Source organism: Scyliorhinus torazame, chromosome 8 (assembly GCF_047496885.1).
Source record: "Scyliorhinus torazame isolate Kashiwa2021f chromosome 8, sScyTor2.1, whole genome shotgun sequence".
NCBI classification, from domain to species: Eukaryota; Metazoa; Chordata; class Chondrichthyes; order Carcharhiniformes; family Scyliorhinidae; genus Scyliorhinus; species Scyliorhinus torazame.
In genome coordinates this window covers 154,349,312-154,367,121 of record NC_092714.1, presented here as the reverse complement: position 1 = coordinate 154,367,121, position 17,810 = coordinate 154,349,312, and the positions used below count along the sequence as shown (strand labels likewise).

Sequence of the window (17,810 nt, the reverse complement as noted above, 5' to 3'; positions counted from 1 at the left end):
TGGCAATAATTCAAATGGGCAAATAATTCAAATTATGTACATAGAAAGGCAAAGAAGTTACAAATGGAAACAAGTCAGTCCATATTAGTTTTTACCTTAGAATCATTGTAATCACATTTACCTACCTTGTTCACATATCTCTTCAATTCTTTTGTTTTAATCCATCTATCCAATCTCACCTTGAATGTTGATACAGTTTCTATCATCGTCATAGCCTCACAATTCTCTGCATGAAGAAGCTTCTACTACCCTCTGTTCAAAATCTCTTACATTTAATCTATACCCTGTGGCTTGCTTTCCCTTGTGGGAGAGCCTAGGACCAGAGGGCATAATCTCAGAGTAAGGGGTCGCCCATTTAATACAGAGATGAGGAGGAATTTCTTCTGCTGGGTCATAAAGTAGGTTCCAGGCTGAGATAGACAGATTTGTAATCGGTAAGGGAATCAAGGGTTTAGGGGATAAGGCGGGAAAGTGGAGTTGAGGATTTTTTCAGATCAGTCACAATTTCATTGAATGGTGGAGCAGATGCGATGGGCTGAATGGCCTACTTCTGCTACTGCATCTTATGGTCTTATGGCCCCTCACTCTGAGCCCCTTGTATTTCAAAAAGCCAAAGTTCTCCTATCTTGTCCTATCTCTTCATAATATTAATCATTTGTACTATATTTAGCTTTCACATTTATAGTAGAAATCTAGTGCTAGGAAACAGATATTTAACAGTAACTTTTTAAAAAACATTTTAACTTTTAACTTTAATTTACTAATTAATTGACGCAATGTCAGTTAGAGGGATGCAGTGCTCTGACTGTGAGATGTGGCAGGTCCGGGAGGCTGGAAGCCTCCCGGATGGCAGAAAGTGCACCCAACTGGGAGGGTCAAAGCGCAGAAGAGCAATAGTAATAGGGGACTCTATAGTCAGGGGCACAGATAGGTGCTTCTGTGGACGTGAAAGAGACTCCAGGATGGTATGTTGCCTCCCTGGTGCCAGGGCCCAGGATGTCTCCGAACGGGTAGAGGGCATCCTGAAGGGGGAGGGCAAACAGGCAGAGGTCTTTGTACATATTGGTACTAACGACATAGGCAGGAAGGGGCATGAGGTCCTGCAGCAGGAGTTCAGGGAGCTAGGCAGAAAGTTAAAAGACAGGACCTCTAGGGTTGTAATCTCGGATTACTCCCTGTGCCACGTGCCAGTGAGGCTAGAAATAGGAAGACAGAGCAGCTAAACACGTGGCTAAACAGCTGGTGTAGAAGGAAGGGTTTCCCTTATCTGGACCACTGGGAGCTCTTCCGGGGCAGGTGTGATCTACATAAGAAGGACGGGTCGCATCTAAACTGGAGAGGCATAAATATCCTGACCATGAGGTTTGCTAGTGTCACATGGGAGGGTTTAAACTAGTATGGCAGGGGGGTGGGCACGGGAGCAATAGGTCAGAAGGTGAGAGCATTGAGGGAGAACTAGGGAATAGGGACAGTGTGGCTCTGAGGCAGAGCAGGCAGGGAGAAGTTGCTGAACACAGCGGGTCTGGTGGCCTGAAGTGCATATGTTTTAATGCAAGAAGTATTACAGGTAAGGCAGATAAACTTAGAGCTTGGATTAGTACTTGGAACTATGATGTGGTTGCCATTACAGAGACCTGGTTGAGGGAAGGGCAGGATTGGCAGCTAAACGTTCCAGGATTTAGATGTTTCAGGCGGGATAGAGGGGGATGTAAATGAGGTGGCGGAGTTGCGTTACTGGTTAGGGAGGATATTACAGCTGTACTACGGGAAGACACCTCAGAGGGCAGTGAGGCTATATGGGTAGAGATCAGGAATAAGAAGGGTGCAGTCACAATGTTGGGGGTTTACTACAGGCCTCCCAACAGCCAGCGGGAGATAGAGGAGCAGATACGTAGACAGATTTTGGAAAAGAGTAAAAACAACAGGGTTGTGGTGATGGGAGACTTCAACTTCCCCAATATTGACTGGGACTCACTTAGTGCCAGGGGCTTAGACGGGGGAGAGTTTGTAAGGAGCATCCAGGAGGGCTTCTTAAAACAATATATAGACAGTCCAACTAGGGAAGGGGCGGTACTGGACCTGGTATTGGGGAATGAGCCCGGCCAGGTGGTAGAAGTTTCAGTTGGGGAGCATTTCAGGAACAGTGACCACAATTCAGTAAGTTTTAAAGTGCTGGTGGACAAGGCTAAGAGTGGTCCTAGGATGAATGTGCTAAATTGGGGGAAGGCTAATTATAACAATATTAGGCGGGAACTGAAGAACATAGATTGGGGGCGGATGTTTGAGGGCAAATCAACATCTGACATGTGGGAGGCTTTCAAGTGTCAGTTGAAAGGAATTCAGGACCGGCATGTTCCTGTGAGGAAGAAAGATAAATACGGCAATTTTCGGGAACCTTGGATAATGAGGAGATATTGTAGGCCTCGTCAAAAAGAAAAAGGAGGCATTTGTCAGGGCTAAAAGGCTGGGAACAGACGAAGCCTGTGTGGAATATAAGGAAAGGAGGAAGGAACTTAAGCAAGGAGTCAGGAGGGCTAGAAGTGGTCACGAAAAGTTATTGGCAAATAGGATTAAGGAAAATCCCAAGGCTTTTTACACGTACATAAAAAGCAAGAGGGTAGCCAGGGAAAGGGTTGGCCCACTGAAGGATAGGTAAGGGAATCTATGTGTGGAGCCAGAGGAAATGGGTGAGGTACTAAATGAATACTTTGCATCAGTATTCACCAAAGAGAAGGAATTGGTAGATGTTGAGTCTGGAGAAGGGTGTGTAGATAGCCTGGGTCACATTGAGATACAAAAAGACGAGGTGTTGGGCGTCTTAAAAAATATTAAGGTAGATAAGTCCCCAGGGCCTGATGGGATCTACCCCAGAATACTGAAGGAGGCTGGAGAGGAAATTGCTGAGGCCTTGACAGAAATCTTTGGATCCTCACTGTCTTCAGGTGATGTCCCGGAGGACTGGAGAATAGCCGATGTTGTTCCTCTGTTTAAGAAGGGTAGCAAGGATAATCCAGGGAGCTACAGGCCGGTGAGCCTTACTTCAGTGGTAGGGAAATTACTGGAGAGAATTCTTCGAGACAGGATCTACTCCCATTTGGAAGCAAATGGACGTATTAGTGAGAGGCAGCATGGTTTTGTGAAGGGGGGTCGTGTCTCACTAACTTGATAAAGTTTTTCGAGGAGGTCACAAAGATGATTGATGCAGGTAGGGCAGTGGATGTTGTCTATATGGACTTCAGTAAGGCCTTTGACAAGGTCCTTCATGGTAGACTAGTACAAAAGGTGAAGTCACACGGGATCAGGGGTGAGCTGGCAAGGTGGAGACAGAACTGGCTAGGTCATAGAAGGCAGAGAGTAGCACTGGAAGGATGCTTTTCTAATTGGAGGGCTGTGACCAGTGGTGTTCCGCAGGGATCAGTGCTGGGACCTTTGCTGTTTGTAGTATATATAAATGATTTGGAGAAAAATGTAACTGGTCTGATTAGTAACTTTGCAGATGACACAAAGGTTAGTGGAATTGCGGAGAGCGATGAGGACTGTCAGAGGATACAGCAGGATTTAGATTGTTTGGAGACTTGGGCGGAGAGATGGCAGATGGAGTTTAATCCGGACAAATGTGTGGTAATGCATTTTGGAAGGTCTAATGCAGGTAGGGAATATACAGTGAATGGTAGAACCCTCAAGAGTATTGAAAGTCAGAGAGATCTAGGTGTACAGGTCCACAGGTCACTGAAAGGGGCAACACAGGTGGAGAAGGTAGTCAAGAAGGCATACGGCATGCTTGCCTTCATTGGCCGGGGCATTGAGTATAAGAATTTGCAAGTCATGTTGCAGCTATATAGAACCTTAGTTAGGCCACACTTGGAGTATAGTGTTCAATTCTGGTCACCACACTACCAGAAGGATGTGGAGGCTTTAGAGAGGGTGCAGAAGAGATTTACCAGAATGTTGCCTGGTATGGAGGGCATTAGCTATGAGGAGCGGTTGAATAAACTCGGTTTCTTCTCACTGGAACGACGGAGGTTGAGGGGTGACCTGATAGAGGTCTACAAAATTATGAGGGGCATAGACAGAGTGGATAGTCTGAGGCTTTTCCCCAAGGTAGAGGGGTCAATTACTAGGGGGCATAGGTTTAAGGTGAGAGGGGCGAGGTTTAGAGTAGATGTACGAGGCAAGTTTTTTTACACAGAGGGTAGTGGGTGCCTGGAACTCGCTACCTGAGGAGGTGGTGGAAGCAGGGACGATAGTGACATTTAAGGGGCATCTTGACAAATACATGAATAGGATGGGCATGGAGGGATACAGACCCCGGAAGGGTAGAAGATTGTAGTTTAGTCGGGCAGCATGGTCGGCACGGGCTTGGAGGGCCGAAGGGCCTGTTCCTGTGCTGTACATTTCTTTGTTTGTTCTTACCACCCTGTAATCTGCATTGTTCTACAAAATTATCCAATTTTGCATGTCTTTCTTCACATTTGTAAAGGCAAGTTTCTGTTCCAATCACTCTTAAGGCTTCAAAATCCTCCCTAAATTGTGTTGCGCAGAGTAATCCTGAATCAAGAGACTGCAATAAATTGTGTTTCTCTTGCTTGAGAAAAAAATGGCTGCCAAAGTCAAGCTTAAAACAAAATATTAACTTCATAGACTTTCTGCAGAAATTTGTAGAAACCTTGGTTGGGAATAGGTTGGTAAGATTGGTGTGCAGGTTTTTAAACCGTGCAATACATGCATTTCAGATTTAAACAAGTCTGCGACTATACAGCAGTTTTGAACCTATTCCAGACTGTCATAATACCAAACACAGAATGCAATTATAGTTTTTTAGTTACCTAAAATAATGAAGGGAATTCCCAGGAAGGTAGAGTTGTACTTCCCTCCCATCAAATTGATGATCCCTGCTGATGTGAGGGTGGCCAGAGCCATTGTCACTAGGCCCAGGAGTCCAAGCCAGGGCTTGCTGCGAACACAATCTTGCATGGAACAGCACAACATGGCCAATACCCAAACCACTAGCAGACTGGTCACCAGGTACCACTCCGAAACCTGGCTGCTTTTCTGAAAATCCTCTTTCAGTGACGAAGACGTAAACGGATAGAGCTTCAGTTCCTTGTGAGATTTTTGGAAATTCTCAATGGTTTCGCAGAAGGTCGACTCCCATTTCTCTGCCACCAAATCATTTAAGGAGTTGCGGGTTTGCAGGTAGTACGTAATCTGCATCGCTCGAGCAGATTTCACCCGATTCTTGTTCTGTAGTGTAACACCTCCAAGCTGGTGCCCAATAAACACCTCCTGGCCATCTTTAAGATAGGTATTTGGGTAATTGATGATGATCCCTGTGTAGTTCATAGCCCATGCAGCCCTCAGTTCCTCCAGCACATACACAATATCATCCACGGCGCACATCTTATTATCCTTTAAAATACACATGTGGGCAAATGAGTAGTTGAAGCCCAACATTGGTACCTGAATCCGTGTTACAGATGAGTGCAACTGAAAAGAAGGAAAAAAAGAGGTTGGGGGGTAAATTAACTAGGAAGTAAACACTTAACATAACTCTCCATTTATTACAGGAGCTAATTTCATTTAAATTGTGGCAAATTAGGTCAAATTGCAGGTGATTAATAGACAAAAGAACTCAGAGCAGTGACAGATGTTGCTGACTCAAGACAATTCTATTAGTCTCATTAAGCTTGTCAATTTAAGAGCAAATTTCACATCAGGTGGTACTGTACTGGGCTTTGTGGCTGCAATCCAGGACATTAAGGGCCACAAAAAGTTAGTAGCAGCCAAAACACTGGTGCCGCTCTTCATCCTGCAACGTTCACATGGAGAGGCCACATCACCTTCACTGTTAACCCTGTATGCTCCCTGAACTTTCCCCCCCTGCCTTAGCTTTGATGCATTTTTAAACGTGCTGTCTGCAAACACGAAAAACTATTATGCTTAAGTATTCCAGTTCTAGAATGTACCCACAGGCGGAAATGTATGTTCACGTTCTTTACAAAAGCAAGAAAGTTATGCTAAACCTATATGTAACACTGGTTCAGCCTCAACTGGAGTATTCTGCAAAATTCTGAATGCCAGCCTGTGTATACCAGATTTTGTGCCAAATGGCCAGTGTATACCAGATTGTGCCAAATGGCCAGTGTATACCAGATTGTGCCAAATGGCCTGTGTATACCAGATTGTGCCAAATAGCCTGTGTATACCGGATTATATTGAGGCTATATAAGGCTCTGTCAGACCCCATTTGGAGTATTGTGAGCAGTTTTGGGCCCCGTATCTAAGGAAGGATGTGCTGGCCTTGGAAAGGGTCCAGAGGAGGTTCACAAGAATGATCCCTGGAATGAAGAGCTTGTCGCTTGATGAACGGTTGAGGACTCTGGGTCTGTACTCGGAGTTTAGAAGGATGAGGGGTGTGGTGATATGCATCACTGTATATACACAAGGGGTTAATGTAAATACACTACAACTAAGTAAACACTAGAAGGAGCACCAGAGATGTCATGACATGCAGACATACAGCCAATGGGTCATTACAACAGGGCACAACCAATGGGTAATCAGGACACCCAGAGGTGGCATTACCACAAGGGGGCACTTCACAACCCATATAAAAGGACAGGGCACACATGTTCTGCCTCTTTCCACAGACTGACATCTAGAGAGTACATAAGGGTTGATCAACAGCATCACACCCAGCATGTGGCTTAGAACAGGCAGTAAAGATAGACTGTGTTACTACAGTTAGATTAGCAGAGAGTCGAACTCATTTAAGAACTGTGTTAATAGTTCAATAAACACGTTGAACTCATTTCATAGTCTGGAGCTTCCTTTGTCAAAGCATACATCAAGGAAACAGCTTATGCTACACGAAGCAGCATAACACAACATGATACCAGGACTGTCTGTTCAATCTATTTAGTTCAACTCAGCAAGATCTGTGACAACCAGCAACCAAACCCAGGCACGATGATCGAGATTCAGGTTCCTAATCCACTCAGATAACACGGCAATCTCAGTGCCAACTGGCGTGCATTCAAGCAACGATTTCAGCTTTACATGGAAGCATCCGACCTAACTCCCTCCCATGCTGAATCCGGTCGGAGTGAGGACAGAGTGACTGCTGGTGAAAGAGCGCGAGGAGAGCGGCGGGGATACAGTGAAAGAGCGCGAGGAGAGCAGCGGGGACACAGGATAAAAGAGCGCGAGGAGAGCGGCGGGGACACAGGATAAAAGAGCGCGAGGAGAGTGGCGGGGACACAGTGAAAGAGCGCGAGGAGAGCGGCGGGGACACAGTGAAAGAGCGCGAGGAGAGCGGCGGGGACACAGGATAAAAGAGCGCGAGGAGAGCGGTGGGGATACAGTGAAGAGCGCGAGGAGAGCGGTGGGGACACAGGATAAAAGAGCGCGAGGAGAGTGGCGGGGACACAGTGAAAGAGAAGCGGTCTTCAAATTTTCGGCGGGGGCAGTGGCCAGGGGTCTGTCGGGAAGGTAAGTTTTCCTCTTTAAAAACTTTTAAAACTTACCTTGAAGAGTGACATCACAGCAAAGCAGTGACCTGATTGGCTGGTAAAGAATGTGCTACAATTAGCAGTAGCTGGGAGAAATTTAACTCTTCGTGTGTTGGTAAGTATTGTGATTGGTAAGTAAAATCTTTATTCCTTTCACTTATTCATTATTTGATATTATATTTGTGATCAGTTAAGGTAAAGTGTAAAAATGGCAGGAGATCCCAGACCCGTGTTATGCTCCTAGTACTCAATGTGGGAGTTCAGGGACCCGGCCGATGCCCCTGACTCCTTCATGTGCGGGAAGTGTGTCCAGCTGCATCTCCTGTTAGACCGCATGACAGCTCTGGAGCTGTGGATGGACTCACTTTGGAGCATCTGCGATGCTGAGGAGGTCGTGGATTGCACGTTCAGTGAGTTGGTCACACCGCAGATTAGGATTGGTGAGGGAGACAGGGAATGGGTGACCAAAAGGCAGAGAAAGAGCAGGAAGGCAGTGCAGGTGTCCCCTGCGGTCATCTCCCTCCAAAACAGGTATACCGTTTTGGATACTGTTGGGGAGATGACTCACCAGGGGAAGGCAGTAGTAGCCAGGCTCATGGCACCATGGCTGGCTCTGCTGCACAGAAGAGCGGGAAAAAGACTGGCAGGGCTATAGTCATAGGTGATCAATCGTAAGGGGAGTAGACAGGCGTTTCTGTGGTCGAAAACGAGAGTCCCGAATAGTATGTTGCCTCCTGGGTGCATGGGTCAGGGATGTCTCAGATCGGCTGCAGGACATACTGAAGGGGGAGGGTGAACAGCCAGTTGCCGTGGTGCATATAGGCACCAACAATATAGGTAAAAAACGGGATGAGGTCTTACAATCAGAATTTAGGGAGTTAGGAGATAAGTTAAAAAGTAGAACCTCAAAGGTAGTAATCTCAGGATTGCTACCAGTGCCACGGGACAGTCAGAGTAGAAATTCAAGAATAGTTAGAATAAATACGTGGCTTGAGAGATGGTGCAGGAGGGAGGGGTTCAGATTTTTGGGGCATTGGAACCGGTTCTGGGGACGGTGGGACTATTACAAATTCGATGGTCAACACCTGTGCAGGACTGGAACCAATGTCCGAGGGGGTGCTTTTGCTAACATCGTTGGGGAGGTTTTAAACTAATGTGGCAGGGGGATGGGAACCAGATTAGGAAGTTAGAGGTCAGTAAAGAGGCAGCAACTAAAGCCAGTAAGGTACTAGATAATAAACTCAATGTGACTAAGGGGAAGAGTAGACAGGGAAGAGATGATGAACACAAAGGGACAGGTGGTCTGAGGTGTATTTGTTTCAATGCGAGAAGTGTAGCAGGTAAGGCAGATGAACTTAGGGCTTGGATTAGTACCTGGGAATATGATGTGATTGGTATTACTGAGACTTGGTTGAGGGAAGGGCAAGACTGGCAACTAAATATCCCAGGGTATAGGTGCTTCAGGATGGCTAGAGAGGGAGGTAAAAGGGTTGGAGGAGTTGGATTACTGGTCAGAGATGATATCACAGCTGTGATTAAGGAGGGCACGATGGAGGATTTGAGCACTGAGGCAATATGGGTAGAGTTAAGAAATCAGAAGGGTGCAGTAACATTGTTGGGACTTTATTACAGGCCTCCCAAAAGCGAGCGTGAAGTAGAGGTACAAATATGTAGACAGATTATAGAAAAATGTAGGAGCAATAGTGGTCGTGATGGGAGATTTTAACTTCCCCAACATTGAATGGGACTCATGTAGTGTTGGAGGCGTAGATGGAGCAGAATTTGTAAGGAGCATCCAGGAGAGTTTTTTAGAGCAGTATGTAAATAGTCCAACTCGGGAAGGGGCCATACTGGACCTGGTATTGGAGAATGATCCCGGCCAGGTGGTTGAAGTTTCAGTCATTGATTACTTTGGGAATAGCGATCACAATTCCGTAGGGCAGCACGGTAGCATTGTGGATAGCACAATTGCTTCACAGCTCCAGGGTCCCAGGTTCAATTCCAACTTGGGTCACTGTCTGTGCGGAGCCTGCACATCCTCCCCGTGTGTGCGTGGGTTTCCTCCGGGTGCTCCGGTTTCCTCCCACAGTCCAAAGATGTGCGGGTTAGGTGGATTGGTCATGATAAATTGCCCTTAGTGTCCAAAATTGCCCTTAGTGTTGGGTGGGGTTGCTGGGTTATGGGGATAGGGTGGAGGTGTTGACCTTGGGTGGGGTGCACTTTCCAAGAGCCGGTGCAGACTCAATGGGCCGAATGGCCTCCTTCGGCACTGTAAATTCTATGAAAAGTTTTAGAATACTCATGGACAAAGACGAGAGTGTTCCTAAAGGAAGAGTGCTAAATTGGGGAAAGGCCAAGTATAACAAAATTCGTCAGGAGCTAGGGAATGTGGATTGGGAGCAGCTGTTTAAGGGTAAATCCACATTTGAAATGTGGGAGTCTTTTAAGGGGAAGTTGATTAGAGTGCAGGACAGACATGTCCCTGTGAAAATGAGGGATAGAAATGGCAAGATTAGGGAACCATGGATGACGGGTGGAATTGTGACACAAGCTAAGATGAAAAAGGAAGCATACATAAGGTCTAGGCGACTTAAAACTGATGAAGCTTTGGAGGAATATCGGGAAAGTAGGACAAATCTCAAACGCGCAATAAAGAGGGCTAAAAGGAGTCATGAAATATCTTTGGCTAACAGGGTTAAGGAAAATCCCAAAGCCTTTTATTCGTATATAAGGAGCAAGAGGGTAACTAGAGAAAGGATTGGCCCACTCAAAGACAAAAGAGGGAATTTTGGCGTGGAGTCAAAGGAAATGGGTGAGATTCTTAATGAGTACTTTGCAACTTCCGGTTGCGGCGATGACCAGCTGCGGCGATGACCAGCTAAGCCGCACATTTCGGCGGCTCCAGCTCGAACGGACCTTCGGGCTCTTTTAAGAGCCCCAACAGGGAATATTTTCGGGACAAAACCCGGTGTGGGGTGAGACAACAGGGAGTCCCCCCCAACGAAAAAGAAAAATATCGGCGGCGGCGGCCAGATCGCGAAGAATCCTCGAGGACAGGGGCAGAAGGAAAAAGGAGCAAGATGGCGGTGGAGGGAGCCCAGGCGACATGGGGGCCGGACCAAGACGAATTTTTGAGACGGTGTGTGGAGATGCTTAAGAACGAGGTGCTGGCCCCGATGCTACAAGCAATTGAGGGGCTTAAGGAGACACAAAAGACCCAGGAGATGGAGCTCTGCGTGGTGGAGCAGAAGGTGACGGACAACGAGGACGACATCCTGGGCCTGGCGGTCAAAATGCAGACGCACGAGGCGCTCCACAAAAAGTGCATTGAAAGGATGAAGTCCTAGAAAACAGATCACGGAGAAAGAACCTTCGGATCCTGGGTCTCCCCGAGGGAGTGGAAGGAGCGGACGGCGGGGCTTACGTGAGCACGATGCTACGCTCATTAATGGGAGCTGAGGCCCCCTCGGGCCCCTTGGAAGTGGAAGGGGCCCATCGGGTCCCTGCGAGGAGACCAAAGGCGGGAGAACCACCTAGGGCGACGATCGTGCGATTTCATCGCTTCAATGACAGAGAGGTGGTTCTGAGATGGGCCAAAAAGGTACGAAGTAGTAGATGGGAGAATGCGGTGGTACGGGTGTACCAGGATTGGAGTGCGGAGGTGGCGAGAAGGAGGGCGAGTTTTAATCGAGCCAAGGAGGTGCTACACAAGGTGAAGTTTGGGATGTTGCAGCTGGCGCGACTGTGGGTCACGCACCAGGAGAGGCATCACTACTTGGAAACGGCGGAAGAAGCATGGACCTTCATTAAAAACGAGAAACTGGGTCAGAACTGAGGGACTGATGTTGGAGGGGAAACGACAATGCTGATGTATATAGAGATGTAAATTGGGGAGGGGGGGACACTGAGAAATGTGGGCGCCGGTGGGGGGAAGAAGAGACATAGGCGGGGAATGGGAGTGGGGCGGCAGAGGGAGCTGCGCCACGAGGGGCGGGGCGGATCTAGAGAACACGGGGCTTATTGTTCCTGTTCCCGCGCCAGAAAGATGATGGCGGGAAGATAGGCGCAAGGTAGAGGGGAGTTCCCCACACGGGGGGGGTCAAGGAGAGAGCGGGAAAAGCCGGGGTCAGTTGAAGTCAGCTGACTTTTGGAAGCAATATGGGGGGAGTAACCATGCTAGATGAGGATCTAGCGCGGGGGGGGGGGGGGGTGGGGGGGATAACTGGGTTGCTGCTGCAGAGATCGAAAAGGAACTGGTAAAAGAAAAGGTGGTCGGGGCGGGAATGCGCCGCCGGGGGAACGGGTGGGTGCGCGGAACCGGGACGTGGGACTGGCCTAGAGAGGGTGATGGCTAGTCGACAGGGGAGGGGGGCAGGCAACCCCCCAGTTCGGCTGATCACGTGGAATGTGAGAGGCCTAAATGGGCCGATTAAAAGGGCCCGAGTGTTCGCGCACTTGAAAGGACTGAGGGCTGACGTGGCCATGATTCAGGGGACGCACCTGAAGGTGGCGGACCAAGTTAGGTTAAGGAAAGGATGGGTGGGACAGGTGTTCCACTCAGGGCTGGATGCAAAGAACAGAGGGGTGGCCATACTGGTGGGGAAACGGGTGTCATTCGAAGCTAGGAACATTGTAGCAGACAGCGGAGGCAGATATGTGATGGTGAGTGGCAGACTGCAGGGAATGGAGGTCGTGTTGGTTAACGTATATGCCCCGAATTGGGATGATGCGGGATTTATGAAGCGGATGCTGGGACGTATCCCGGACCTGGAGGTAGGAAACCTGATAATGGGGGGGGACTTCAACACCGTGTTGGACCCAGGGTTAGATAGATCTAGATCTAGGAGCGGAAGAAAGCCGGCAGCGGCCAAGGTGCTTAGGGGGTTTATGGACCAAATGGGGGGAGTGGATCCGTGGCGATTTGTTAGGCCGATGGCCAAGGAATTCTCCTTCTTCTCCCATGTTCACAAGGTGTACTCCCGGATAGATTTATTTGTTTTGGGAAGGTCACTGATCTCGAGGGTGGAAGGAACTGAGTACGCAGCCATAGCTGTTTCAGATCATGCCCCACACTGGGTGGACCTGGAACTAGGAGAGGAGAGGGAGCAGCGTTCACTCTGGCGACTGGATGTGGGCTAACTGGCGGATGAGGGAGTCTGCGGAAGGGTGCGGGGATGTATCGAAAGGTACCTGGAGGCCAATGATGATGGGGAGGTCCGAGTGGGAGTAGTATGGGAAGCACTAAAGGCGGTGGTCAGAGGAGAGCTGATCTCCATCAGGGCCCACAAGGGGAAAATAGTGGCCAAGGAAAGGGATAGACTACTGGGGGAGATTTTGAGGGTAGACAAGAAATATGCGGAGGCCCCGAATGAAGGATTATACAAGGAGAGGCGACGACTCCAGATGGAGTTCGACCTGTTGACCACAAGGAGGGCGGAGGCACAGTGGAGGAAGGCACAGGGGATGAGATATGAATATGGGGAAAAGGCGAGTCGCCTGTTGGCCCATCAGCTGCGAAAGAGGACAGCGGCGAGGGAGATAGGGGGAATTAGGGATGAAATGGGAGCTCCGGTGCGGAGAGCAGGGAAGATAAATGAGGCGTTTCAGACCTTTTACGAGAGACTATATAGGTCCCAACCCCCGGAGGGAAAAGAGGAGATGCGGCAGTTTTTGGACCAATTAAGGTTCCCGAGGGTGGAGGAGCAGGAGGTGGAAGACCTGGGGGCGCCGATTGGGGTGGACAAGGTTACCAAGGGGCTGGGGAACATGCAGGCAGGGAAGGCCCCGGGACCAGAGGGGTTCCCGGTGGAATTCTATAGAAAATATGTGGACTTGTTGGCCCCGCTGCTGGTAAGGACCTTTAACGAGGCCAGAGAAGGGGGGACCCTACCCCCGACAATGTTGGAGGCGACGGTATCGCTAATCTTGAAGCGGGATAAAGATCCGCTGCAGTGCGGGTCCTATAGGCCTATCTCACTGCTAAATGTGGACGTTGCTAGCAAAGGTGCTGGCAACGAGGATAGAGGATTGTGTCCCGGGGGTGGTGCACGAAGACCAGACAGGGTTCATAAAGGGGAGACAACTAAATGTCAATGTGCAACGGCTATTAGGGGTGATAATGATGCCCCCAGCAGAGGGGGAGGCAGAAATAGTGGGCGGCAATGGATGCGGAGAAGGCATTTGATAGGGCGGAGTGGGAATATCTATGGGAGGTGCTGAGGAGGTTCGGGTTCGGGGACGGGTTTGTCAGCTGGGTTAAACTCCTTTATGGGGCCCCAACGGCAAGTGTGGTCACAGGTCGGCAAAGGTCGGAGTATTTTCGACTACACAGGGGAACAAGACAGGGATGCCCGTTGTCCCCATTACTGTTTGCGCTGGCAATTGAACCACTGGCCATAGCGCTGAGAGACTCCAGAAAATGGAGAGGGGTGATTAGAGGGGGAGAGGGACACCGAGTGTCACTCTACGCGGACGACCTACTGCTGTATGTGACGGACCCAGTGGGGGGGATGACAGAGGTCATGCAGATATTGAGGGAGTTTGGAGATTTTTCGGGATATAGGCTTAACATGGGAAAGAGTGAGCTTTTTGTGATACACCCTGGGGACCAGAGTAGAGGGATAGATGGCCTACCGCTAAGGAGAGTGGAAAGAAACTTCCGATACCTGGGGATTCAGATAGCCAGGAGCTGGGGAACCTTACACAGACTCAATCTGACACGGCTTGTGGAACAAATGGAAGAGGATTTCAAAAGGTGGGACATGCAGCCGCTGTCACTGGTGGGCAGAGTGCAGGCAATTAAGATGATGGTCCTCCCGAGGTTCCTATTTGTGTTCCAATGTCTCCCTATACTGATCACTAAGGCCTTCTTTAAAAAAATAGACAGGAGCATCACGAGCTTCGTGAGGGCAGGGAAGGCCCCGAGGGTAAGGAGGGGGTTCCTACTACGTAGCAGAGACAGAGGGGGACTGGCGTTGCCAAATTTGGGCGACTACTACTGGGCCGCCAACGTGGCGATGATTTGTAAATGGATGATAGAGGGAGAGGGAGCGGCGTGGAAAAGGTTGGAGATGAAGTCCTGCAAAGGGACGAGTTTAAAAGCGCTGGTGACGGCGCCACTACCGCTCTCCCCAAAAAAATTTACCACAAACCCAGTGGTGGCGGCAACATTAAGTACCTGGGGGCAATGGAGGCGACAGAGGGGTGTGCTGGGAGCCTCTGTGTGGTCCCCGATCAGGAACAACCATAGGTTTGCCCCAGGGAGGCTGGACGGAGGATTCCAGAGCTGGAACCGGGTAGGAATCAGGAGAGTGGGAGATTTATTTATAGACGGGACGTTTGCGAGCTTGGGAGCGCTTGAGGAAAAGTATGAGCTGCCCCAGGGAAATATCTTTAGATATATGCAGGTGAGAGCGTTCACGAAACAACTGGTGAGGGAATCTCCGCTGCTCCCGACACAAGGGATCCAGGACAGGGTGCTTTCGGGGGTGTGGGTCGGGGAGGGCAAAGTGTCAGAGATATACCGGGAGATGAGAGAAGAGGGGGAGGAGCTGGTCGGCGAACTGAAGGGAAAATGGGAAGAAGAGCTCGGGGAGGAGATTGAGGAGGGTTTGTGGGCTGATGCCCTAAGCAGGGTAAATTCCTCTTCCTCGTGTGCCAGGCTTAGCCTGATCCAATTTAAGGTGCTGCATAGAGCACACATAACGGGAGCAAGGTTGAGCAGGTTCTTCGGAGTGGAGGACTAATGTGGGAGGTGCGGGGGAAGCCCGGCGAACCACACACATATGTTTTGGTTGTGTCCGGCACTGGAGGGGTATTGGAGGGGAGTGACGGGAGTGATCTCGAAGGTGGTGAAGGTCCAGGTCAAGCCGGGCTGGGGGTTAGCTATATTTGGAGTAGCGGATGAGCCGGGAGGTAAATTGTTTGGGTTTTTGGAGGGGGAGAGGGGGCGGGGGGGAGTACTACTTCGTGTTATTTGGTTAGTTTACCATGTTAGTTAAACAATGTTATATTGCAGTTATCATGTTACCTGTTTTTTCTTTTTTTGATTTGTAAGGGAAAAAATTGTGTTTGAAAACTTTAATAAAATATATATATATATTTAAAATGAGTACTTTGCATCGGTATTCACGAAGGAGAGGGACATGACGGCTGTTGAGGCTAGGGATGGGTGTTTAAATACTTTAGGTCAAGTCGGCATAAGGAAGGGGAAGTTTTGGGTACTCTAAAAGACATTAAGGTGGACAAATCCCCAGGTCAGGATGGGATCTATCCCAGGTTACTGAGGGAAGCGAGGGACGAAATAGCTGGGGCCTTAACAGATATCTTTGCAGCATCCTTGAGCTGAGGTCCCGGAGAATTGCTAATGTTGTCCCTTTGTTTAAGAAGGGTAGCAGGGATAATCCAGGGAATTATAGACCTGTGAGCTTGACGCCAGTGGTAGGCAAACTGTTGGAGAAGATACTGAGTGATAGGATCTATTCACATTTGGAAGAAAATAGACTTATAAGTGATAGGCAGCATGGTTTTGTGCAGGGAAGGTCATGTCTTACAAACCTAATAGAATTCTTTGAGGAAGTGACAAAGTTAATTGATGAGGGAAGGGCTGTTGATGTCATATACATGGACTTCAGTAAGGCATTTGATAAAGTTTCCCATGGCAGGTTGATGGAAAAAGTGAAGTCGTGTGGGGTTCAGGGTGTACTAGATAGATGGATAAAGAACTGGCTGGGCAACAGGAGACAGAGAGTTGTGGTGTAAGGGAGTGTCTCAAAATGGAGAAAGGTGACTAGTGGTGTTCCACAGGGATCCGTGCGCGGACCACTGTTGTTTGTGATATACATAAATGATCTGGACGAAGGTATAGGTGGTCTGATTAGCAAGTTTGCAGATGATACTAAGATTGGTGGAGTTGCAGATAGTGAGGAGGACTGTCAGAGAATACAGCAAAATATGGATAGATTGGAGAGTTGGGCAGAGAAATGGCAGATGGAGTTCAATCCAGGCAAATGCAAGGTGATGCATTTTGGAAGATTTAATTCAAGAGCGGACTATACGGTCAATGGAAGAGTCCTGGGGAAAATTGATATACAGAGAGATCTGGGAGTTCAGGTCCATTGTACCCTGAAGGTGACAACGCAGGTCGATAGAGTAGTCAAGAAGGCATACAGCATGCTTGCCTTCATCGGACGGGGTATTGAGTACAAGAGTCGGCAGGTCATATTACAGTTGTTGTAAAGGACTTTGGTTAGGCCACATTTGGAATACTGCGTGCAGTTCTGGTCGCCAAATTACCAGAAGGATGTGGATACTTTAGAGAGGGTGCAGAGGAGGTTCACCAGGATGTTGCCTGGTATGGAGGGTGCTAGCTATGAAGAAAGGTTGAGTAGATTAGGATTGTTTTCATTGGAAAGACGGAGGTTGAGGGGGGACCTGATTGAGGTCTACAAAATTATGAGAGGTATGGACAGGGTGGATAGCAACAAGCTTTTTCCAAGAGTGGGGGTGTCAATTACAAGGGGTCACGATTTCAAGGTGAGAGGGGGAAAGTTTAAGGGAGATGTGCGTGGAAAATTTTTTACGCAGAGGGTGGTGGGTGCCTGGAACGCTTTGCCAGCGGAGGTGGTAGAGGCGGGCACGATAGCATCATTTAAGATGCATCTAGACAGATATATGAACGGGCGGGGAACAGTGGGAAGTAGATCCTTGGAAAATAGGCAACAGGTTTAGATAAAGGATCTGGATCAGCGCATGCTGGGAGGGCTGAAGGGCCTGTTCCTGTGCTGTAATTTTCTTTGTTCTTTGTTCTAACTTGCGTGGCCGATGCTGAGAAGATTGCTCTTCTACTCACCATTGCGGGTGAACATGCAACAGAGATCTTCCGCTCCTTTAAATACTCCAAAGGGCAGGACAGAACGCAATTCCAGACAGTTCTGGACACATTTGAAAGCTACTGCGAGGTAAACACAAAAGAAATCGGTACAACTGGCGCCAATACTCACCACGAGGCAGAGGTAGGGTTGCAACAGAAGCAAACGGCAATTTTGATTGACAGCCATCTTGCACGTATCCAGCCAGCCCAGTCCGCACATGCTCAGTTCCCAAGAAGATGCGAACCGGCAAAACGGTGTTTTGCACATGCGCGAGAAGCCGCGCATGTGCAGTTGCAAAAAGAGCGCACTCGAAAGGAAAGTCCGTTTGCGCATTCGCGAGAAGCCGCGCACACGCAGTTCCGAAAGAGCGCACAGTAAAGGAACCTCTGCGTGCCCATGCGCAATTGAGTCCTACGCATGACATCAC

The 17,810-nt window shown here is 48.8% G+C and overlaps 1 protein-coding gene across 1 annotated transcript in view; it reads right to left on the bottom strand.

The window, feature by feature from the left end:
* The window catches only part of ptchd1 (patched domain containing 1), a 150,974-nt gene that overhangs the window by 74,535 nt on the left and 58,629 nt on the right, over nt 1–17,810 (bottom strand). The window contains exon 2 of the mRNA XM_072514396.1: nt 4,827–5,487. Within this exon, the coding sequence (XP_072370497.1) occupies nt 4,827–5,487 (661 nt within the window). The remainder of the gene's footprint in view (nt 1–4,826; nt 5,488–17,810) is intronic.